Source organism: Heptranchias perlo, chromosome 15 (assembly GCF_035084215.1).
Source record: "Heptranchias perlo isolate sHepPer1 chromosome 15, sHepPer1.hap1, whole genome shotgun sequence".
NCBI lineage: Eukaryota > Metazoa > Chordata > Chondrichthyes > Hexanchiformes > Hexanchidae > Heptranchias > Heptranchias perlo.
The window spans coordinates 50,743,227-50,768,077 of NC_090339.1; the positions used below are offsets into that span (position 1 = coordinate 50,743,227).

The 24,851-nt window shown below is 41.5% G+C and overlaps 2 protein-coding genes across 7 annotated transcripts in view; one reads left to right on the plus strand and one right to left on the minus strand.

Moving 5' to 3' along the window:
* col4a5 (collagen, type IV, alpha 5 (Alport syndrome)) overlaps positions 1–10,788 on the minus strand; it is a 197,397-nt gene extending 186,609 nt beyond the window's left edge. Inside the window, exons 1-2 of one of the 2 annotated variants that reach the window (XM_067997221.1) lie at positions 10,678–10,782; positions 10,432–10,588 (exon numbers count right to left, since the gene is read on the minus strand). In XM_067997221.1, coding sequence (XP_067853322.1) covers positions 10,432–10,530 — 99 coding nt within the window. In that variant the 5' untranslated portion in view covers positions 10,531–10,588; positions 10,678–10,782. Of the gene's footprint in view, positions 1–10,431 lie in introns of both variants that reach the window. The other variant, XM_067997220.1, reaches the window with a different exon arrangement.
* A 565-nt stretch (positions 10,789–11,353) lies between these two features.
* Positions 11,354–24,851, plus strand: part of LOC137333091 (collagen alpha-6(IV) chain-like) — a 356,547-nt gene continuing 343,049 nt past the window's right edge. For 3 of the 5 annotated variants that reach the window (XM_067997216.1, XM_067997215.1, XM_067997219.1), the window contains exons 1-2: positions 11,354–11,455; positions 12,090–12,138. In XM_067997216.1, coding sequence (XP_067853317.1) covers positions 11,421–11,455; positions 12,090–12,138 — 84 coding nt within the window. In that variant the 5' untranslated portion in view covers positions 11,354–11,420. Of the gene's footprint in view, positions 11,456–11,561; positions 11,683–11,777; positions 11,917–12,089; positions 12,139–24,851 lie in introns of those variants that run through there. The other 2 variants (XM_067997218.1, XM_067997217.1) reach the window with 2 other exon arrangements.

The following is a 24,851-nucleotide window of genomic DNA, read 5'->3' on the forward strand; positions in this document are numbered from 1 at the left end:
TCCCTAGCCCAAGGTACTAAGGCCAACTGAATCACTCCAACTGCTGCCCAGCTGTGATGAGCTAACTAAGCACAAATTAGGAGTTGAATCTTATAATCCTTATGGTTTCATATCATACCATGGAGTACATTTTCCCCTAAACCACGGTGGGTGTGGGGGGATTTCTTTTAAGAATAAGCACTTATACAAGCGTTTGTTGTTGCCAGTTCCCACAAATGATTAGCTTTTTGAATAGAGAGGATTTTTAACTTCAGGTATAATATGCTGATTTAAAACCCAGCAGCAAGTTGGCTAAAACAGTGAGAGAGCGTTGGTACAATCACTAATCCTTGTTATCACCAAACCAGAAATGTGTAGTTGCATTGTAGGTAGGGAAACAGAATGAGTCTGGACAAGGGAAACCAGCTAAAACACCTTTCCTGGAAATGGTACCAATGGGAGAAAATTTGGTTTTGAATGGAGTTTACAACACCTCTCAATAAAAATTCTAATTAATGGAGCCAAAGGTTTTGTGCTGGAACTGTTGTTGCCCCTCCTTTCATCACCCGCAGGTCAACATTCAATTTAAAATAGCGAAATCGCCTTCAAACTAGCTGATTCAAGACACTGAGATTGAGATCACAAGAGTCAATTTGAATGGCCAAACCGTTGTTTTAAGCATCTAGGATTCTCACTGAGCAGGACTGATGGGCTCACCAGGGTTTCACATTCAAAGCCATTGAGATTTTTAATTTAAAAAAAAAAATTGACCCAGTTGAATTCTAGGAATTCAAGGTTTCAGTAAAGTTTCCTGCAAGAATTCCAAGCAGCACATCTGCCACCAGAGGAGAGGGTGCAGATGTGGGAACCACAATGCCTGCCATATCCTCTCCAGGCCTTTTCAACAATGCCCCTCATATCACACTGCGTTCAGATTTTTCTCATTGGAAGGAAAATATTGAGGATACAGCAAATTTGTCTAAAATTACATAATTACTTTCTCCCCACGATCTGTTCAATATAAGTCCTCCTTCTCAGAGAAAAATGATTCTGGTAGAAAGTGCCAAATTTATTCCAAGCCAAACATCTCCTTTCAGAAAGTGTGGCTTTCTGTAGTAACCGAATATACTATACCTAGGTGCTCCTTGTTAAGATCTTCTAGCCACCAGAAAAATCATTGGTTCTTAGGGAACTTGGTAGCATGGTGAATTAGAGTGCTGGCACTTCAACTCTGGGACCTGGATTTTAAATCCAGCCCATCTAGTTTGGATGAAAGTCTTGTTTCTCTGTTGGACGTATGGAGCAAAGGGAGGCTATACTGCATGAACCGACTTCTTACTTTCGGAGGCAAGAGTATGCTTACTTTTTGACAGCATATAATTGAGGGAATGCGGAGTTCTTGTTTTTTTGTAGGTTAAGATACAAATAAGGATTAAACATTGTGTGCTTTGCAGAACCCATTTCAAATTAATGGATTTATACCAATATTAAAATAATAGTGATTGGAAAATCTAATTTAATATGCTAATCCTCACTCATGCCTAATTGTCATTATAAATTATGTTTATTCCACATTGGTATGTGTTAAATATTTTCATGGTTAATGTAGGCTGATAAGAAATTACCATGCTGCTATTAAATGGATAATTATGGATGGTTTGTGGTCTATACATTGCTTTATCCACATCTATTGCTGAAACCTGGCATCTGATCCTGGCATCTGATTAATGATTTAGGTACATTTCAGCATTGACTGTACAAGCCTTTCTTGGGAGATCTCTTGATCTCATGGATGATCTCAGGGAGAGGCTGACATCTGACAACAAGGATGAGAAAAGAGAACAAATATTAATGCTCTTCTTTTTATTCTGCCTCCTTACTGGATACATTTCCACAGGCTTCAAGCACCCTTCAGTACCTTCCCCAAGTGGCATTTTTCATGCTTTCACCTTCCACAAGTTGCAACTCATCCAGAATATCCTGGCTTATATTCTTCTGAAGATCTTCTGTCAGGTCACAATCTTGAGGAGATTTTATGTCAGGTTACACTCTTCCAAACATCTTCTATCCAGCCACAATCTTCTATTGAGTTGCACCCTTTAGGAGACTTTCTGCCAACTTTCCCTACCAAGCCAATACTTACCTCCTCCTCCTCCTCCATTAACTGCAATCCAACTTGTGTGGGGTTACTGTGGTTAGGGAACATATTCCTTTATAAAGTCTTCTGAAGCACCAAGATGCTGCAACAGGTAGAGAATATTAGAATATTTATTGAGAAGTTATCTTGTTTGCGTACAGTCCATGCTACTCCCCTTACATGCTTTACCAGTTCAGTTTGAAAGGCATCGCCCTCAAAAACCACAAAACTCCTCCACACCAATTCATTAAAAATTGGATTAATGATTATGTACACAGATATGAGGCTACTTAATTTCACACCTGAAGCAAGCTCACTCCATGCATGGCCTCACTGCTTCTTAATTGAATGGAAATGAATTCTTGATCAGAGCGATGTGATTTTTTCATTCCAGTTTTTACTCCTCTCCTGAAGGCATGACTTGTTGGTGCAAGGTTCTATGGGCGCTGGCAACCTTCCAGTATCTAGTGGCCATTCTTCAAGTGGAAGCCTGGACAGTGAGCCTTGGCAGGCTATTGCACTATACATGGACATCCTAACTGAGCCTGAGACTGTCCTTACCCAACATACACACATATGCAGCATCCAGCAGTGGACACTATATAGCAACCACAAGTAGGAATCTTGGCTGCTTTTTTGCTTCTTCCCTAGCCAAATGGCACCAAGTCCAATTGCAATGTCTTCCCAGCTTTAATAAACTAACCTTCTCTTAAATGGAATCAAAGCACACAGAAGACCATTAATCTTATGAGAATGGTGGAACCTTACTGCAATCCTCAAAGGGTTAGTCAAAAAATATTACAAATCTGAACTTGGTCTATTTCAAACATTTTCATTTCACCTTGTCTTCTCTCCCATCCCATAAAGAAACAAGTCACTTTTTAAAATTTCCCGAGAGCTTCTGAAGTGATGCAATGGGACTGGTGTCAAATTTATCAAATGCCATTTTTGCATGCAAGAGATAAATCAACAAGACCCCAAGCCTCGTAGAAAAAAAGCACTGCGCTTTTGAGTTTAATCCACAGAAGATAACATATTCATTTGTTGTTGAATGTTTTCTTTTCTCCCAGCAGACTTATCTGCCACACATGAACGAGTTGAATCAGCCATGAGGATTACTTTCATTTGTGAAAGCATGCGAGAGTGGCAATGTGCACACATTGGAAAGCTAATCTGATTTATTGAACACGCAAATGTGGAAAAGGGGGATTAGATCCACCGCTCAGTTTATTTCCAACTTTTTTGTGGTGCATTTTTGTGCTCATCAAATTGAGAGATATTAGCGTTTGAAAATTAAACGCCAGTTCACTTTTGGCACAGTGTCAACATCAAGTTCTCACAGGCTGATGGACCTGGACATAGGGGGTTGTGCCCCATATCAACATCCCAGACTCAATACAAATGGTGCATTAGACAATGTGATTCATTGGGTATTCAACATGTAAGAGGGATTAACTTTGTTGTCTTCCAGGATCTTTACACTTTAGCCTAATTAGCAGCAATTCTTAGAAGCCAAGCATCTTGCAGTATTGTCACTGGCATATTGGGCTATTTGATATATAGCTGAAATTTCTGAAGCCAATATACTTTAATGCTGTACTAATTCACTTGTATAATACTCAATTCACCACCTCGAGTTGCTACCGGCATCAGTGACAGACCTGTAACTACGTGTGTTTACCCCCTAGTGTTACACAGTTTGGCACGCTTTCTCCACATGCAATTCGAGTTTCAAAGGGCGAAATCTGTCACTGTACCGTTGAGTATTTTTCATTGTTCAAGTAAGCACAGTACGAACTATTCAAATACACAATATTATGCATTACTAAAATCCAGGTGATACCATTGATCGTATTTGCAAAAAAGAGGTGTTGATGAGAGTATCCCGTAATATTGCACTAGCATCGGTAAATGTATAAGGATGGATAGATCACAATGACCAATACATCCCCATCAAGGCACTGTGTAGCCACAGATTTTTAAAAAATACTTCTTTTCCCCCGCTCTAATTTTTTCTCCTCCTCTCCCATTACGATGGCGTTGACTCATGCTAGGGTATGGTTCGATGGCTGAGCTGTGATACCCGTTTGATTGAATAGCATGTCAACTTTCACTGTCGATCACACATGGTCACATGGACAAGGTATTGGAAGGCTGCCAGTCTATGTGGAACTGTACCTCAGTGTGAATCACCACCGTCAGGAGAAGTGAAGAAAATTGGAAGGGAAAAACCCACAAGCATTGTATTCATATTAAACAATAGCTGCACAGCTTAAACAATGGTTTCTTTAGTATCCAAGTATTTACTAGAGATATATTCTGTATAAACAGGAATATCAAAAGTTTGGAGTGAAGGGGGTTTTACCTTTTCACCTCAAGGCTTAGGAACAGTGAGATGAAAGGAGCTTTTAATCTTAAATCTTACAAACATTTCATTTGTTATAATTAATTTCTATACAAGCTCAACAACCCATTGAGAATGCCTTCATATTGGTAGTCAAGCTTCTGTTGAGCAAGATTTTCAGATGATCAGGGAGGGGAATGACCTATCAGGATCTGAGCAGGAGGAAAGGAGGCATCTAGTCCGCCATTATCATCAAGCAAAAAGATAGGGGCTTGGTTGCAGCGAGTTAGAACATGAATCTTATGACTCCATGCACCACAACACAGACAGAAAGGATGGAAGTCTCTTCTTCCCCTTTGAAGGCTTATGAGTTTGGATAATCTATCTCTAATTAAGGAGGAAGATTCCAGATTTCTATTGGACAACACTGCATTAGGCCATGAGGCAGCTGATCAGTTGGCTACTTTTTGCATGTTTGTTCAAACAGCAAGTACAGATGACATGACCTGAGCCAACTAATGTGAGACAGTTGAATAAAAAATCCCAGATGCTTCAATGATCGTGTCATATCAAGTTTTGTTAATTTCATTTCTTCATACAGTTAAATGCAGCAAGCTCTTCCATGCAAGTTTTCCTTCAGTAGGTCATTACCATACAAGTTTTTGTTAGTTTGATTTTGCCTAGGTTTTTATTAAGATCTTCGCCCTAAGGGTCCACACACACACACTCGCACGTGGTTGCAAATGCATCCCCAATCACCAGCCTTGAGGGCAGACAATTGACATGGCCGCAACCAGTGAGCAAGTTGCAGAGTTCATCGGGCTTCTGTTCAGCACCTCCCAACCATGATCTTAATTTTTAAACTTGTGTCTCTGATTTTTGAATCTTTATCCATAGTGATTAATTTCCCTACATCAACTCTGCCGATTCCTATTCACAATCCTGAATACTTAAATGAATTCATCTCAAAGCCTCCTTCCCTCCCCCCGCCCCCAAAAGAGAACTAGACCAACTTCCTTAATCCCTCCTTCATAATTTAAGATATCCGATAGCAGGAAACATCTAGGTTATTCACCTCTATATCCCCTCAAAGCCAAGAGCATCCTTCTCAATGACCAGGACTGCACTCAGCCAAATTGGGCAACTATATAAATTACTTGGGTCTCAAACTGCCCAGGCTAGCCAACAAATGTAACAATGAGCTTTTGAAATGGTTAAATAATACACTGATTAAGCAAATCCTGAAATGAAAGCTGCAACATCCCTTGCACAATTAAAAAAAAGTCAAATATACGATCAGCCAGGCCAGTAATAACTCAAGAGGGCTAAGTGAAATGTTTTGGTTGCTGTTTAGGGATGGCTAGTTTCAAAAATCAAAATCATTTTATCTATTGCCCCATTCATAGTTAACAATTAAAAGTGCACACTTGAGAAGAATGGACCAGATGACTCAATTTAAATAAAAACATATAATGTATGCTCAGTTCCTAACATTAGTAACGTAACAAATAAATAGCAATATTTTTCCAATGGGGCATCAAAAGATCTCAATTCATTAGATAAAAAGAGGCTCTAAGCTCCCAATGCTTCAACAGTTAAGTCTCAAACTCTGCATCATACAGATCAGGAATAGGAAGGTCTCAGGTTCAATCCCTGGACTGTGTCCAGTCAAGATGATTTCAGCCATAGCAGTAGTAGGGGTGTTATAGTGGGCCTCACTGTACCTTAGGAGAGGAAAAAGAACAGCCAGGGCTCCTGCTCCTGTTCACTATCTAATGGTTCATTGCTGAACATATGTGTGTGGTCATCAGATGAGGTAAGCTGGGCTCGGGCTGAAATGCTCCTACAGTTGAATAGCTTGCCGCCATTCTGTGTACAGGCTCATGCCAGACAAAAGATTGCTTGGGCAAATCGCCCGAGGGCAACCAGCAGTTGTGGAATTAGTTCAGTATAAATCAGCACCTCCTGGAGAGGAGGGAGCACCTGAGAAAAAAAATCTGCAATTAATCAAATTAAAAGCTCAAAAAAGGTCACCCTCTACTGAGCATGTAAACCAGGCTGACACTTCAGTGCAGTACTGAGGGAGCGCTGCACTGTCAGAGGTGTCGTCTATCGGATGAGACGCTAAACCAACGTCTGCCCTCTAAGGTGGATGTAAAAGATCCCATTGCACTATTTCGAAGAAAAGCAGGGGAGTTCTCCCCAGAGTCCTGGCTAATATGTATCCCTCAACTGACATCACTAAAACAGATTAACTGATCATTACAACATTGCTGTTTGTGGGACCTTGCTGTGCGCAAATAGGCTGCTGCGTTTCTTACATTACAACAGTGACTACACTTCAAAAGTATTTCAATGGCTGTGAAGCGCTTTGGGACGTCCTGAGATCATGAAAGGCGCTATATAAATGCAAGTCTTTCTTTCTTTCTTACGCATCCACTGGGAAGTCTGCATTTGTGGACATCAGTTAAGGTTCAGATTGGCTTTGGCTTTGAGGTCCCCATATTTGGATGGTCTGCCCATACTTAACATCTAAGCTCACATATGAAGAGCGGGCATCAAAGCAAGATAACGAAGGGTGGGCAACATCCAGGAAACAGCTCCCCAATAAGAGTTAACGTCTTCAGTACAGGCAAATATTAGTTCTACGGTACAGTCAATGGGTGCTCTAATAAGCATACTGATTAGTTATATATTCAATAGAAATTCAAGCCACATGATATTCAACTGCAAATGGGATTGAGTAAAAAGCTTTACTGCATTACAAAAAGGGGGTTTTATTAGTGCCATTTGCAGTGTTATAGATATGTCATGTGTATTGCTTTAGGAAAGGTACAATTGTCCACAGATAGAGAGTCCCAATAACTTTAAAATTAGCCCATTTTTATACTAATACGGGATCGCCATTGGTCAACCATCCATTTCAGTTCAAGCAGGGAAACAGCTACATCATCATCTCTAGAAAGGTGATAGGCATCAATAATGAAAGATGTAGATGAAGAAAATACAAACCTAGAATAGCTTTGAATATAGTTTTGAAAAGATTCTAGAATTGTTACCAGGATTTCAGTGAAATGTAATGGTGCACATGCAAACTTTTAGCACTAATAATTGTGGAAAATCAACCAGCAGTAAAAATGTATATTTTTGTCATGTGTGGAGAGAGCATTTTGTGATTTCTCATCTATGCGCTGCCCCTCGGCGCCATCATTCGAAGACACAACATCAGATTCCACATGTACGCTGACGACACCCAGCTCTACCCCACCATCACATCCCTCAACCCCTCCTCTGCCTCTGTCTTATCAGACTGCTTGTCCGATATCTAGCTTTGGATGAGGCAAAATTTCCTCCAATTAAACATTGGGAAGACTGAAGCCATTGCTTCGGCCCCCACCACAAACCTCGTTCCCATGCTACCTACTCCGTCCGCCTCCCTGGCTACTGTCTCAGGTTGAACCAGGCTTTTCGCAACCTTTGCGTCCGATTTGACCTGGAGCTGAGTTTCTGGCCCCATGTCCTCTCCATCACAAAGATCGCCTTCTTCCACCTCTGTAACATTGCCCGTCTCTGCCCTTGCCTCAGCCCATCTGCTGCTGAAGCCCTCATCTATGCTTTAGTTACCCCCAGACTTGACTAGTCCAATGTTCTCCTGTCCTGGTCTCCCAACTTCCACCCTCCATAAAATTAAGCTCACCCAAAACTCTGCTGCCCGTATCCTAACTCGCGACATGTTCCGTTCACCCATTACTCCTGTGCTCGCTGACCTATACTGGCTCCCGGTCCACCAACGCCTCAAATTTAAATTCTCATCCTTATGTTCAAATCCCTCCATTGCCTTACCCCTCCCTATATCTGTAACCTCCTCCAGCCCTACAACTCTCCGAGAACTCTGCGTTTCTCCAGCTCCGGCCTCTTTTGCATCCCCCACTTCCTCTGTTCCACCAACGGCGTCCGTCAGCTATCTAGGACTTAAGCTCTGGAATTCCCTCCCAAAACCTCTTCACCTCTCTACCTCTCTCTCCTCCTTTTAGATGCTGCTTAAAACTTACCTCTTTGAATAAATGTTTGGCCACATGTCCTAATGTCTCCTTCTTTCGCTCAGTGTCAATTTTTTGTCTGATTACACTCCTGTGAAGTGCCTTGGGACATTTTACTACCTGAAAGGCGCTGTACAAATGTAAGTTGTTGTTGTATAACACTAAAGCAAACAAAGTACTGATGGTCACAGGTCTGTTACTTGTGGTGTTCGCGGTGATGAATTAAGAGCAATTTCAGGTGATGAATTAAGAGCATCACACAAGATGCACATTACGCAACTTTAATGTGCATTGACTTAAGTGTGAATTTTCCTACAATGTACTGGTAACACTTAACAGACTTTTAACAGTCACTTGTCCTCCTTTACTCAGCAACACTGCCCCTTTAAATCGAAGGACAGTCTATTTTTCTTCTTTTCCTCCCTTGCCTCCACAATTAAAACAGTCAACTTAACTACTTCCAAATAATTCCACAAATGATTTCTAGGCAATTATAACCCTGTAACAGAATTAAGTGAATTTAAAGGTAACCCTAAAGAGCCATGAATTCAGATAGGGAGAACACATCGATCTGTAATGTACACTAACCAAAAGAAGCCAAGAAAAGGATAATACTCTTAACTCCGAATTATCATCTTGTCAGCTGGTTGGACCCCCCCCCCAACCACTGAAACAAAATGGTTGAAAGTACATAACTATTGAACATCAACTGCACTTACAGATAAGGAGAGAAATACTGCACACTTACACAAACACTGGTTTCATTCACTCTGTCTCTAAGAGAATTTTCACTGCACCCACGCCCCCTTTAACCTGAAATTAAAAAGCTAACAAGTTTAGCAGCACCCAGCACTGACAAGCTTCCAGATATCACCCCTGCACACTTGAAACACACCGTCAATTTGAAAAGATTTAAAAAAAAATCTGCAGGTTTTACACAAAATAAAAACGGTCAAAACAAAAACAGTCTCACTGGGTGGCACAGATGAAATTTAAGGCATTGGCGAGTTGGTTGATGTCAGAGATGTTACATGCTTTACCTGCACTAGCAAAACTTCCTGGTATAAAAAAAGGTTCCGTTTTTCACTGTTAATGTTCTAGTCAATTGCATCTTCAAACAAGGCAAAACCAAATTCTGGGGAGGACTGTGATAGGATCTAAAACACTGCAGATGGAACACAGAACAGCTGGAATTATTATTAACAAGCGGTAAATATTTCGCTCCATATAGACTTCATGCGCTTACGGATAGAGTCGTACATCTCTATCAGATGGTGAAGCGAAACAAGTGTGAGGAGACTGAGGAGAAAACCTTTTGTCATAGAACTTTTGAATAAAGCAATTTTTTTGATAAAACAAGGTAGATAACGATCAAAAAATGCAAGCGAAGTAGATTTTATATTTCCTCCTCAGCTTCTAACTGAACTCTTCCCCTCTCCCCAACACACATTTTATTGGTATATTTTTGCACCCATTGTAGTTCTGGAGAAAAAAATACACAAACTTGCACTTTAAAAAGGGGGGGAAATGCCAACTTCTGTCTGAATGCTGGGCCAACTGATAATCCAGGTAGTCAGCTCAGATCAGATCCACCGTTACAAGTTACTACAAGCAGATAGAAACATCACGTTCTTCAGAGAATGAATGCTACAGAGCCGCCTGGGTTAGCTCCATTTCTCTTTCAAAAAGACAGTTCGCTGCTAACTTCTTACAATACCGATCTTATATTTTAAATGCAACTCTTAAGCATCTTTAATAACACGTAATAAAAATAGCGATTATAAATCTGCAACTGCAGCATGTTTTTTTTAAAAAAACTTTCCTCCCTTCGCATTATGCAGTCTCTCTATAGTCAATATCTTAAGTATTATTTTTGGAATTAAAAAAAGCAGAAAAATCCGTGAAAGAACATGTTGAAATGCAATACTCACCGCTGCCTCGGAGTTCTGCACCAAGACTGTTAGCACCGATAGCAACAAGAAGACGCGAGCAGCAAGTTGGCCGAAGGTGAACGACTTCTCAAACTTCATTTTCCGGCTCTCCACTTGGGTCTGATCAACTGACTAGAATTGCACATCCACACATGTTCTATTTGGAAATAGAAAGAGAGAAGGGATAATACTGTTTAAAGAGAGAGAGAGAGAGAAAGAAATCAAGTGAGAATGTGCTATTATAACCTAGTGTGTGTGCAATAACCAGCTACAACTAGCCGCCCTCTCTCTCTCTCTCTTCCTCTATCTACCAGCCCGACACACACTCCTCGCCCTCCTCTGATCTCCACCGTCCGTCAGGAACTACTTCCTACAGAAGCTGTACCACTTCGCAAGGGTAAAAAAGAGCTTCAACCTGATGTGTTCGAGGTGGGGGGGAGTCGAGCAATAAATCAAATCACCTCCAAAAGACGAATGAGACGTGACGCCACGCCCCGGCACACTGTTCTCTTCTCTCTTCTTCAACTCCCCCCCCCCCCCTTCTTTGTTTTCTCTTTGCACAACTTTATTTTTTTTTAAAAAGAGGGCAAATAAGGTTTGGCAAACTTTCTTTGAGGGACTATTTTACTTGAGCGGTTATGTCAAAGAGCATGCAAATATGTTTGCAAGGAATTAAAAGCGATTGCTGTACGCTGGGGATGAATTAAGGGAAATACTTTGTTGCTAATTGTAAAGAAGAGTGAAGAGTGAGTATAGTTTATTGAGGTTCTCCATTTATTAAAGCATCGGTTCTTAAAATTCATAAACTAGTTATTTGAACAATCTGATAGTGTGATTCTAATGCTGCTAAGTGAACTTGTGTCTTTTTTTGTGTGAAATAAACACCCCCCTCCCCAGAAACTCACAGCTTGGACAAGATCGGCAGCCAAACAACCTACGACCATAAGCAGGATCCTAAAAAGAAGTTAAGAAGGCACTGAAAACTCAATATGAATCAGCAGAAGCTGCACCAGAACAATGTATTGTAAGTTGGAAGGGGGATTGATTTGAGTGGGGTTTCTTTCCAAAAGTTTTGAGTGACTATGAAAACTCCTCCCCTTCCCCCTTGCACCTATCCCAGACTGTAAACGCTTGCATGGATTGTACTGGTTGAGAAGGGAGAAATAGGACTGGAGACTGTGTGCTGGGATTATACTTTCTACAGCTCAACTCCAAATCCGCCTGCACATTGTTTGATTTTTTTAGCACGAGGTAGTGTTTATTCCTTTAACGCAACAATTGTTTTTTTTTGCTGAATTATTTTGCATTTCAAACTTTTTTCCTCTTTCTCTTCCCTCTCCCCGAAGACGGTGAGACAGAGTCGTGATCTTTCAATGACCGGAGTAACACAATTCGGTCGCTTGAAGGAGATCAAAAGACATCTCTGAAATTTCCCCCCCGTAAGGAGGCTTTTAACAAAAAAAAGCCTATCAAAATGAGCAATGGGTAAGTGAAAGTTCTCAGCCTTCGAACAAACTTTATCCAAGATTTTAAGAGTTGTAACAACTGCAGCAGGAAAAGCGACCCCACTTGTAACTGTTATACTAACCATTGTCTGTACTGGTGCAGCTTCTGCTGGTTCATATTGCGTTTTCAGTGCCTTTTTAACTTCTTTTCAGGATCCTGCTTATGGTCGTAGGTTGTTTGGCTGCCGATCTTGTCCAAGCGGTGAGTTTCTGGGGAGGGGGGTGTTTATTTTTATGAATGTAATTCTCATGTTAAACTCTTCAACCGCAAATTGCCCTTATTTCTGTGATCGGGCACAGTCCTTTTATTCTCTCGCGGAAATGCCCAGGCACTTGCTCGTTCTTGCAAACACGCAGAAGTTTATCTTCAAAAAGCCTGCGCAACTTGAGTTTCAAGGGGATGTGGTTGTTGGTGCTATTTACGTTCGGCAGCAGCTCTCAAATATCTACCCCGCAGCAACCAGCTCGATATTAGAAACTGCCTTAATAGTGGTTAGAAGTTAAAGTGTGTGGTTTTTAAGAGAAGTAACTAATATTTTTTAAACCCGAAGTGAAGGACTCCCTGGCTTGTTCAGATTAAAGTAAATTAAGCATTTTTTTAATGTTTGTTTTTATAACAATCGTTACATGTTAAACGTGAGATGTGAATTGTGTATCTCAGTATTTTATATAAATATTTGAACAACCTGGTTGGGTAAGAAGCTGATCAGAAGAGTACTGTAGATGAGATTTTACGCTGTACGCCTGTAACTAACCCTCATTTTAAATTAGAAGTTGTCAATTGGCAGGACCCATTGACAGTAGCAATGGGAACCTTCAATCCTGGGTTAAATTTTTCAATGCAAAATACTTTATAGATTTAGCTCTTTTTATTGAGAAGCCACAGTGTTAGCTGCAGAATCCATGGCAACATGCATCAACAACAAATCAGTTTCAAAATCACATTGAATTGAAAGCCCAGGGAAATATAAAATGTTAAAATGTATTTGTGTTCTAAGAGTCCTGATTACTGGGCAAGAAGAAGTAAAAAAACAAATAAGTATTAAACAAAGACCAATATATCTGACCTGAGCACATACATATGCTTTATGCAGTGCTCTCTGGACTAGTGTTCTAGGCTTTCTGTGAGCAACTGATGGAACTTTGTTTTCAGAAAGCAGTAGTATTACATGAGAAGCGAAATATTGCAGATGCTGGAAATCTGAAATAATAACAGAAAATGCTGGAAAGTGAAGCAGCATCTGTGGAGAAAGAAACAGAGTTAACGTTTCAGGTCGAAGACCTTTCATCAGAACTGGAAGATGTTAAAAAAGTTAACAGTTTTTAAGTAAGTACAGAGCCACGGAAAGGTGGGGGGAGGGAGGGGAGAGGAGGAAAGAACAAAAGGGAAGGTCTGTGATAGGGTGGAGGGCACGAGTGATTAAATGACGAAAGGGATGATGGTGCAAGGCAAGGAGGGTGGGAATGGGACAGGTTAAGAAACAAAAAATGGGCCTAGAGGAGCAGTAAATGGCAACAGCAGGACCATTACCAGCAGCTGCAGTCCCACAAAAAAAGTGGGAGCAGTGGTTATGGTCTGAAGTTATTGAAATCAGTGTTGAGTCCAGAAAGTTGTAAAGTGCCCATTCGAAAGATGAGGTGCTGTTCTTTGAGCTTCCATTGAGCTTCATTGGAACAGTGTAAGAGGCCAAGGACAGAGAGGTCAGAGTGGGAGTGGGACGGGGAATTAAAATGGCAAGTGACCTGAAGGTCAGGGTCATGCTAGCGGAGTGAATGGAGTTGTTCAGCAAAGCGATCACCCAATCTGCGTTTGGTCTCCCCAATGTAGAGGAGGCCACATCATGAGCAGTGAGCATCATGAGTAGTATTACATGGTAATGCGTGCGACTGTTAAATGGGACAAAAGTATCAATGCAGCTGTCAATCATGTACGTATCACTCCCCCATCAAAACATAAAGTGTGTCTGGAAAGAAGGAAAAATTAATGCAAAACTGAACACACAAAATACTGTGCACATATTGTATTTCAGGACCAATGTAACATACTCATTTTCATGCTTTCCAGCATAGGTTACAGGAATAGGAAGGACCCCTGACTGATTTTCCCCCCTCCACAGACCAGGTGCTATGCCAACAGTAGTGTGCTACCACTGCTCCCTGCTGAGATCAGCCAGCTCAGCACAGACCTGGGATAGATAGAATCTGGACCTCCTCTGGTCAGTATGACTGTTTCACAATGGGCAATGGTTTAACCAACTGAGCCACCTGGAGCCTTGTAAATCACTAATAGGTGCAGCCACTTGTGAGTAATGCACCCATTCGACTGTAAAGCATTAGTCCACGATGTGTATCCACTGCAGAATTATTTCCCAGAATATGTTTATCATGAAAATGAACTGTTGAAGTAAAGATTCTTTTTAATGTATTCACTAATTCACATGGGTCGGGTGGTGTGAAAGCCAGTAAAGCTTCAAAACACTAAACTCTATAGGAGGGTGGAGGGTTATTTTACTTTTTCTCCCCTCCTCTCCTGAAGGTGCTGGTTGTGTTAGGGTATTTACACGGACACCGGCTGAGCACCAGTACCTTGCCCAAGTGGCCATTATTTGGGCGTGAGTCTATATGATGAATGTTGGCAGCTGATTTGGCACTTGGGTATAGTTTCCAGTGGGGACACTGGGTAGCAATCAGGAGTAGTGGGCATGATGGCTGATTTATATCCAACTAGCTGAGGGACATCAAAGCTAAATGTAGACACCCTATCTAACACCTTGGATGAGATCAGCTAATTGTACATAGATTGGGTGATTGGACCTGAGACTTTTCTGGTCTGTATAGCTCAGGTCAATAGTAGGAAGTACATTTACACACGAGGCCATCAGGTAGCTTAATGTCTTGGTATTTATTCATAGTCAGATATGCTGTGTAAACATTCATTCATCAAAAAGTGAGCTATCAAGGGAAGAAACTTATGGTGTTTGAACCTTGCATACTTTGTTACTATATAAATTGGTACCATTTAAAACATTGCATTTGATTATCGCGCACTTCGACTAAAACCGGTCACACCTCTCTGAATAAACAGATTGTGCTTCTTGTGAGATAATACAGATAAGGAACAGTTTTACAAGCTGATTATAGCTTATATAGAGGCAAAATGTATGCTGCTGTGAAAGGTATTTGGCATATACAGTATTTTCCAATTAAGATTGAATGCTGTAACTGAATAACCTCATACATATCAGGTTTGTAAAATAACAGATCTTTTGTATATGTACATGGGTTCAAGACTTAGGCAAATAAGTAGCTTTGCTTTCTCATATCTATAATTATTTCACAATAAACTTTAAAAGTCATTGCCCATATGTGTGGATCTCAGCATTCATCGACACTGAGCCCAGTGGCCTTCATTACATGGAATCTACAGCACAGAGACAAGCCATTCAGCCCAACTGGTCAATGCCGGCGTTTATGCTCCAAATGAGCCTCCTCCCACTCCTCTTCATCTAACCCTATCAGCATATCCTTCTATTCCTTTCTCCCTCATGTGCTTATCTAGCTTCCTCTTAAATGCATCTATGCTATTTGCCTCAACTACTCCTTGTGGTAGCGCATTCCACATTCTTACCATTCTTTGGGTAAAGAAGTTTCTCCTGAATTCCCTATTGGATTTCTTGGTGACTATCTTATCTTAAATTATACGAATATCTTATATAGTGTTGGTCCAGAGTGTCACTAACAGCAAAAGTTCCGAACCACCACTTCCAACCCTTAATTTAATAATATATATTTAATAGCTAAACTAGAAATGATTTAAAGATAATAATCTAATTTCTGGGTCCAGATGACAGTTTTATTTTAATTTTTTGTCCCCTGCTCCCCCTCTACTGAATGCATAGGCTCCTGCTGGGTTCCACGGGTGCAGGATACTTATTAAATGGCCACTTGGGCGAGATATTAATATGTGTGAGCCTACGCAATGAGTTTTTTATGTATTCCCATTGTAAATTTTTATATGATGCTGTAATTACATCCTCCCAGGAAAGACTAAATAGGCTGGGGCTCTTTTCTCTAGAAAAGAGCAGGCTGAGGGGTGACCTGATGGAGGTCTTTAAGATAATAAAAAGTCTTGCATTTATGTAGTACCTTTCATGATCTCAGGACATCTCAAAGCGCTTTACAGCCAATGAAGTACTTTTGAAGTGTAGTCACTGTTGTAATGTAGGAAACACGGCAGCCAGTTTGCGCACAGCAAGCTCCCACAAACAGCAATGTGATAATGACCGGATAATCTGTTTTTTTAGCGATGGTGGTTGATGGATAAATGTTGGCCTGGACACCGGTGAGAATTCCCCTGCTCTTCGACATAGTGCCATGGGATCTTTTACGTTCACCTGAGAGGGCAGATGGGGCCTTGGTTTAACATTTCATCTGAAAGATGGTACCTCCGACAGTACAACGCTCCCTCAGTACTGCACTGGAGTGTCAGCCTAGAATATGTGCTCAAGTCCCTGGAGTGAATGAAAGGGTTTGATAGTGTAGACGTAGAAAAATTGTTTCCCCTTGCGGGGGACTCCAAAACTAGAGGTCTTCAATATAAGATAGTCACTAATAAATCCATTAAGGAATTCAAGAGAAACTTCTTTACCCAAAGAGTGGTAAGAATGTGGAATGCGGTACCACAAGGAGTAGTTGAGGCAAATAGCATAGATGCATTTAAGGGGAAGCTAGATAAGCACATGAAGGAGAAAGGAATAGAAAGGTATGCGGATAGAGGTAGATGAAGTAGGGAGGGAGGAGGCTTATGTGGAGCATAAATGCTGACATGGACCAGTTGGGCCGAATGGCCTGTTTCTGTGCTGTAGACTCGATGTAATGTAACTCTCACCAGTGGAGGCACTACAGCACAGCCACTGGCAGGAGGGTGTAATTACAGCGTGACAAGTTTACCTAGGCAGTTTACATTATAAATATGAATGTAGCAATTTATAATGGGCGAAGTTAACAAGCATTTTGTGCAGTCATAAGATTATTACTGTTATGTTTCGGAAATTAAGCGTTCTGAAAATATCATTTACATAATTTGTAGGTTAAAGCTGTAGGGGTATAAATTCGTCTTGGACAAAGCGCAAAATGGGCGATAGCGAATCGGCAGCCCGCTTTGCACTCCGCCCGGTTTTTTTTCCATTGACTTCAATGTTAGTGAAATTGTGGAAGAAATAAATCCTAGAACTTTCTTTTCCAATATAGTGCTATATTATATGGTAGATTTATTCACTGAGAGGTCAGGCGAGCTCTCAAAGATTCTATTTGTTTTATTCCACTCTAATTTTCTTCCAATTCTCTACTTTCCTGAAGACAGTGACTCTTATCGGATAATAATGCCATTGGCACAGGCCACTCTCAGGCACCTTGCCAAATGGCCATTTGTCATGTATGAACCGAGACAATAAATGCAAGCAGGTTATTTGCCATGGGCGGGCATCATAGCTGATGCTGTCCTCGCCTAACATGGACACACACACACACACTTTCTAGCAGGGTTCACTGGATACCGATCAAAAGCAGGAATCCTGGCTGACATTTTTCCTCTTCCTAGCATAGAGGCTTGAGGCCAGTTGAAGCACCTCTACCATCGTCCTTGCTGAGATCAGCCAACCCAGCACAGCCCAGATATCAAAGGGATTCTATTTCTATCCAGTTACTTCTAAACTACATGCTTTTAAGTCAAGAAATCTATAAACAATAGCATTCTGAAAACTACAGTGGAATGTTAGAATTTTGTGGATGGTGAGACATCTCTCTGAGACCCAATCATAGCTTCCTTTTAGACACAATGAGTCTGTAGAACTGAAGAGAAAGCATGTCTCTAAAACGATTGATGTGTTATTGGCAGGAATGAAGTCTGGTTTAGGTTAATTTGATGTACATGTATGGACAATAGTATACCATTGAGGTATTGTGTAATCACTATGGGTGGTTTAGATGGCATGAAAAATGCAGCATAGCACACCAACTGTAGCATAAATTCAGATTCATCAGTTATTTCAGGGATGACACAACTACATTTGGCTGAGGGAAACTGACCATGTCTGTGGCCAATTGATTTCTCAACTTCCTTCGCTGCTCTCTCCTAATCACCTAACTATGCTGATTTGGGCTCAGGTTGAATTTTATGGCTCCTGCCAGTCTTCTGCCACTTTACCCGAAAGGCCATTCTTTATTTATGAACCTTGACATTGAGGGCCTGAAATTGGTTAGTCCTTCTGGTTCACTCCTGCTGCAACTCAAATGGGAGGAATTTGGCCGAAACATGGATATGCCAGGCCTCCACCTACACTGCGAGTTCCTTCCAGGCCTGGTAAGGGGCCAGGATTCCCTATGTCAGGAGTACTCATGATCCAGACTTTAGTCGGAACCTGGTGTACGATTGACTTTGGCACACTTGGTCTCACCAAGTGCCAAATGTAGGCATTAGTGGGGCCCACTTGTGGGTCCAGGATGGGGTCTGGTCCCTTGAAGATGAAGAAGCCAAAAACTGTTAGGGGGGACAGGAGGCAGTTTGAAGTGGCCAGGAACCCAGAGTGATCTTCTGGACTAGTGACCTGGCACCCCACAGTCAGCTGCTGCCATCGTTTCTGAAGTCTTTAGTAGGGGAAGGTGCCAAAGATTTGCTCCGTACCACCAAAGATTGCAGAAACTTTGGCATAGTGGGGGTGTAACTGGGCGGTTCACGTCCCCTTGTGATTTCCAGGCCTGAGGGTTGACAATGAATGTGGAGGGCCTCGCTTCACATCCACACATGTACACTTTCCACCAGGACTCGCTGATAAGTGATCAGGGATGAGAAACCCAGCTGATTTCTTTTTTTCTTCCCTAACCCAAAGACGTCAGTTGGAGTACATCTGCTGCCATCGTCATTGACATCAGCTAACTCAGCACAAAGAGAGGATCCAACTGGGAACCTTTTGGGTCTGAATGGCTCAGGTCCACAATGGGCAATGCATTTCATCAGCTGAGCCATTAGGGAAGCCAGCCTGGTTTACGTTAATTTGATTAGCATGTGTGCCTGCATTAGGAACATAGTAATACAGGAACATAGGAACAGGAGTAGGCCATTTAGCCCCTTGAGCCTGTGCCGCCGCTCAGTGAGATCATGGCCGATCTGTGACCTAACTCCATATACCCGCCTTAGCCCCATATCCCTTAATGCCTTTGGTTAACAAAAATCTATCAATCGCAGATTTAAAATTAACAATTGAGCTAGCATCAACTGCCGTTTGCAGAAGAGAGTTCCAAACTCCTACTACCCTTTGCGTGTAGAAATATTTCCTAACTTCACTCCTGAAAGTCCTGGCTTTATTTTTTAGGCCATGTCCCCTAGTTCTAGACTCCCCAACCAATAGAAAGAGTTTCTCTCTATCTACCCTATCAGTTCCCCTTAATATCTTGAAAGCTTCGATCAAATCACCTCTTAATCTTCTAAATTCCAGGGAATACAACCCTAGTTTGTATAATCTCTCCTCGTAATTTAACCCTCGGAGTCCAAGTATCATTCTAGCAAATCTACGCTGCACTCTTTCCAAGGCCAATATATCCTTCCTAAGCTGCAGTGTCCAGAACTGAACACAGTTCTCCAGGTGTGGTCTAACTAGGGCTTTGTAAAGCTGTAGCATATCTTATACCCCCTTGTATTCTAGTCCTCTAGATATAAAGGCCAGCATTCCATTAGCCTTTTTGATTATTTTCTGTACCTGTCCATGACATTTTAATGATCTATGTACATGGACCCCTAAGTCTCTTTGGACCTCCACTGTTTCGAGCTTTTCACCATTTAGAAAGTACTCTGATCTATCCTTTTTTAGGTCCAAAGTGGATGACCTCACACTTGTCTACATTGAAATCCATTTGCCTCAGTTTTCTCCCATTCACTTAATCTATTAGTATCTCTGTAATTTTATGCTTCCATCTACACTGCTTACAATGCTGCCTATCTTTGTGTCTTCGGCAAACTTGGATATGTGGCTCTCTATCTCGTCCTCTAAGTTGTTAATAAATACAGTGAATAGTTGAGGCCCCAACACATCCCTGTGGGACACCACTAGTCACATCCTGCCAATTTGAGTACTTGCCCATTATCCCTACTCTCTGTCTCCTATCGCTCAGTTAATTTCCTAACCAGGTCAATAATTTGCCCTCAATTCCATGAGCTTCGAGTTTAGCTAACAGTCTCTTATGAGGAACTTTATCGAATGCCTTCTGGAAGTCCATATAAACAGCATCCATTGATATTCTCCTGCCCACTACTTTCGTCACCTCTTTAATCAGGTTCATCAGGCATGATCTACCCTTTACAAATCCATGCTGGCTCTCTCAGATTAGCTGAAAATTTTCAAGGTGTTCAGGCCCTCCTTAATTATAGACTCTAGTAATTTCCCAGCAACAGATGTTAGGCCAACTGGTCTATTGTTCCTTCTCACCTTTCTTAAATAGCGGAGTGACATGTGAAATTTTCCAATCTAAAGGAACGGTTCCTGAATTGAGAAAACTTTGGAAGTTTATAGTTAGGGCATCTTCAATGTTCTCACCTACTTCCTTTAAAACCCTGGGATGGAAACCATCTGGTCCTAGGGATTTGTCACTCTTTAGTGCCATTATTTTCATCATTACTATTAATTATGTTGAGTCCCCATCCCTGATTCAAAATTAGTTTCCTTAGGGTGTCTGGCATGTTATCCTCTTCCTCTACTGTAAATACTACGTAAAGTAATTATTTAACATGTCTGCCATTTCCTTTTTTTCATTTACAATATCACCATTATCTGTTTTTAAAGGGCCCACATTGCTCTTGACCACCATCTTTTTCCTAATATAATTGGAAATTTTTTTGTGTTGATTTTGATATTTCTTGCAAGTTTCTTTTCATACTCCCTTTTTGTAGCTCTTACTATCTGTTTTGTCACCCTTTGCTGTTCTTTGTATCTCTGGCAGTCACCAGGGTCTGTGCTATTTTTTGCATTTTTGTATGCTTTTTCTTTTAGTTTTATTTTGTCCCTTACCTCTTTTATCATCCATGGCTATTTATTTTGGCAAGTAGAGTTCTTGCCCCTTAGGGGTATAAACTGGTGCCGTATCACGTTAAATACTTTTTTGAACACCTCCCACTGAATTTCTGTCATTTTATCCATTAACCGATTTGCCCAGTTTACTGTGGACAGTCTCTGTCTCATTCTGTTGAAGTCGGCCTTACCTTAATTCAGAATCTTAATAGCTGCTACGGGTTTCTCCCTTTCAAACACAACGTTGAACTCGATTAAATTATGATCGCTATTAAATAAATGTTCACGCACCGTTAGGCTGTTAACTAAATCTGGCTCATTACTCATTACTAAATCTAATGTGGCCTGGCCTCTTGTTCATTTTTGGACATATTGTTGCAGAAAGCTGTCCTGAACATACTCAAGAAATTCACTACCTTTCTGACATGAGCTCGTCTGCTTTTCCCAATCTATATGAAAGTTTAAATCCCCCTTTAAAACCATTCTGCCTTTGCGACATTCTTGTCCAATCTCTGCATTTATACATTCTGTCAATCCACAGCTGCTACCAGGGGGCCTATACGCAACTCCCACTACAGTCTTAATTCCTTTTCTATTTCTTAATTCTACCCATAAAGTCTGTACTGCCTGCTTACCTCTCGTTATATCCTCTCTTATCATTGAAGTAATTTCATCCTTAATCACAAAAGCTACTCCTTCCCCTCTACCAGTTTCCCTATCCTTCCTCTAGACCTTATAACCTGGTATATTCAGTTCCCAGGCTGCACTGTCTTGCAGCTATGTCTCAGTAATGGCTCCCATGTCGTACCCTCTAAGTTGAATTTGCGCCTGTGATTCATTCAATTTGTTCCTTATACTCAGTGCATTTGTATAAAGAACGCTTATTTGGGCCACACGCCCCAACCTGTCCTTTTGCTCTAATGTTTTTCTCACATATTTCTTATTTCTCTCTCCTGGTTTAATTAATTTACATCTTTTAGTTTTCCCTTTACCTGTGGCACTTAAAGCATAATTTCTGACTATTACTCTACTCTTTTCCTTTGCGTTTGTTTTAGAATTATTATTTATGCTACCTTTTTGACCTGAGCCCTCCCCCTATTTACTATTTTAAAGTCCTTGTGACCACCCTATTTATTAGATGAATAGTGTTCCACTGCCATATTCTGTCTTCACAACTGGTGGGGTAGTTGACACAAGAAATGCAGCACAAGAGTACCAATAGCAGCATGAATTCAAATCAAGAAATGATTCACAGGAGACACAATTTTGTGGTGATCATTACCTGGCTTGGAGTGAGTTTGACTGTGTGGACAATAATGCCACTGGTACATTGTAAGCAGTTCCTGAAACTCATCTAAGTGCTCAGACCAATGATGGAAATACATTTATGGGAACAATGTGTTAAGTGAACAGAAAAGCTAGTAATTTCACATTGCTGAATAACTGGGAGTCCATTTCAGTAAAAAGCTGACACAAACAGAAACCCATCACCATATGAGTCTGCAAACCAAACTACTGAGAAGTCAGCACAGGTTCTTTCTATTTACTTGATTGTGGAATGCACTATCTCTCCCCATAAGGACATATCCCACCTGCTTAAGTCCAGAGAACTTGGGCGCAGGTTGGCAACAGCCAAAGCTTCGAGTTTGCTAACTGTGCACAAGGATGCTGCTGGAGTTTAACCCGTTAAAACTCACAGCTTACTAGCACAGACCACTGGTAAGCTTCCTGCTGCTTGTCCAGCTAGGACCCATTAAGGCATTGGTTTGTAGGGCTAGCTGATGCTGCGTGGTAGGAATCCCAGCTCTCAGTGACATGACTACTTCTCCAGTCACACTAATGAGCCGGGCTGGCTGGTCAGTCATCAATATTACATACCTTCCTGGCTTAGGTATCAGTTTATCAAGTCTGCCACAGAGGGTTGACTTGGCTCCAACCTTCAACCAGGGCCGTCATCTTGGAGCCAAAAAGACCCTGCTTACCTCCTCATATTACAGAAGCACTTCCTCGGAGTCACCACTATAAAATAGGCATAATCTGCCATTGCTTTGCTTGGGTGGTATAGTTATGAAACCAACCCCTATAGTACGTTTTGGCTACAGTTGGCATAAATCAATCTTAATGTAATGCATCTATTGGAAGTAATGATTCCTCCAAAATTCTGTACATAGCATTACACAACAGCCTACCAAGATCCAGACTGCCTGGGGGTAAGTGTTACATTTGGAATACTTCCTGTGTTTGAAGCTGAAAGTACAGGCGACATGGCGTTTATTTGTTGTGCTGATCCCTTCAAGGAGGGTTTCATGTGAAAACAATAATATACCACACCCACTTGTTCTTCAGCATCTGCAATTGTGCAGAAGCTTCTTGCCGGTGATTGTCCGCTTTGATGCCCTCACAGCCACACAGCTGGGGCTGCTTACTGTTCTCTTGCAATACAGGAATGGCTGCAGGTGCACCTTAACTGTTTGCGTGCCAAGACATTGTCATGCACAAAACACAGGCTGCCAGTTACTCCTGAGGCTAAATCTGGAAAGTGCTGGTATACAAAATAAAATATTTATACATTTTTGACTTGAATTTTTGTTTTGTTTGTGAATCTTTTGTGCTCATCAAGCTGAGGTGCTGAGCAATGAAACATTTTCCATTTTAAATTCTCTGTCAGCGTGAAGCATTCCTGGTTCAGGTATATTAGGGTTAAATAGAGAATATAGCCCCCTCTACTCTGTCCCAACAACTCCAACTATAACAGAGCACCTTCTACTGCACCAGCGTGGCATTTCCCGTTTCCCCCACCAGCCGACCTGTGGCCTTTCCAAGTGAGATTGCTAATTTAGTGGCATTGTAGTGGGGCAGTTTTGTGCTGCAGCCAGTTGATGCCTACTTGGAATTAGATTGATATTGGCCATCAGACCGAGGAGACTTTCATCCTAACAGTCCAGGTTTTAGAAGTGAAAGGGACCAGTGTCGAACTCTGTACCATCATTTTTGAATTGAGAATCTTAAGTGATGGTGCCTTGTCCATATTGACAAACACTACCGAGGTTGACAAAAAAGTAGGAAGAAAACAAGTGAATTAAAAAATAGTGATTAAGTGACATTAAGTTTGGGTTTTAAAAACATGTATGATTGTAGAAGGAAAGGAAGGTAATGAATTCCAGTTTTGAATGCCTAGGAAACAGTGACCCATTTTCCTGGGTCATGGATCATTACTTATGCATGGGGAGTTCCCACTGGGATCCTGCCAGTACAAGGGAGGAGGAACTGACAGTTCTGCAGCATGACACCAGAAGAGGAGGGGGTTACATTTCAAAGGAGCCAGAAGATTTGCAAGATTTTTATTTAAAAGTTTTGAAAAAGGCACTAAATGAGCTGAAAAACCTCGAAGAAGAGGTAAGGGGCCTTAAGGGAGGGAAAAAATTCCGCTGATGGGCCGTCCTCCATCAGGGGGTGTGGTGGATCTGCCGCTGCCCCATGATATACTGCAACTCCTCTCCTGGTGGTTCCTGGGGTCAGTGGTGATAGCAGGTAAATGAGGTGGGCACCTAGGCGCCACCTCACCATCATTTTCATGCGATGGGGTTATTTGGACATTAGCAGCCTACATCCCCACTGCACGAGAGGGAGGGAAGCTTTGTTCGGTGGTGGTAAGGGCGAAGGTGCAGCAATAAGCTTCTCCGCCCGATTTTCTGTCGCTATACTGCTGATTTCGGGTGGTATAATGGAGGAAAATCCAGCCCTCGCAGTCTAGGTGGCACACAAGAGTAGATCTGCTGACTCTGTGTTCCCAGTGGGGAGTCCATTCACAGGTTGGGGGTGGGGGGGTGCCTTGTGTTGGAGATAGGGCTACAAC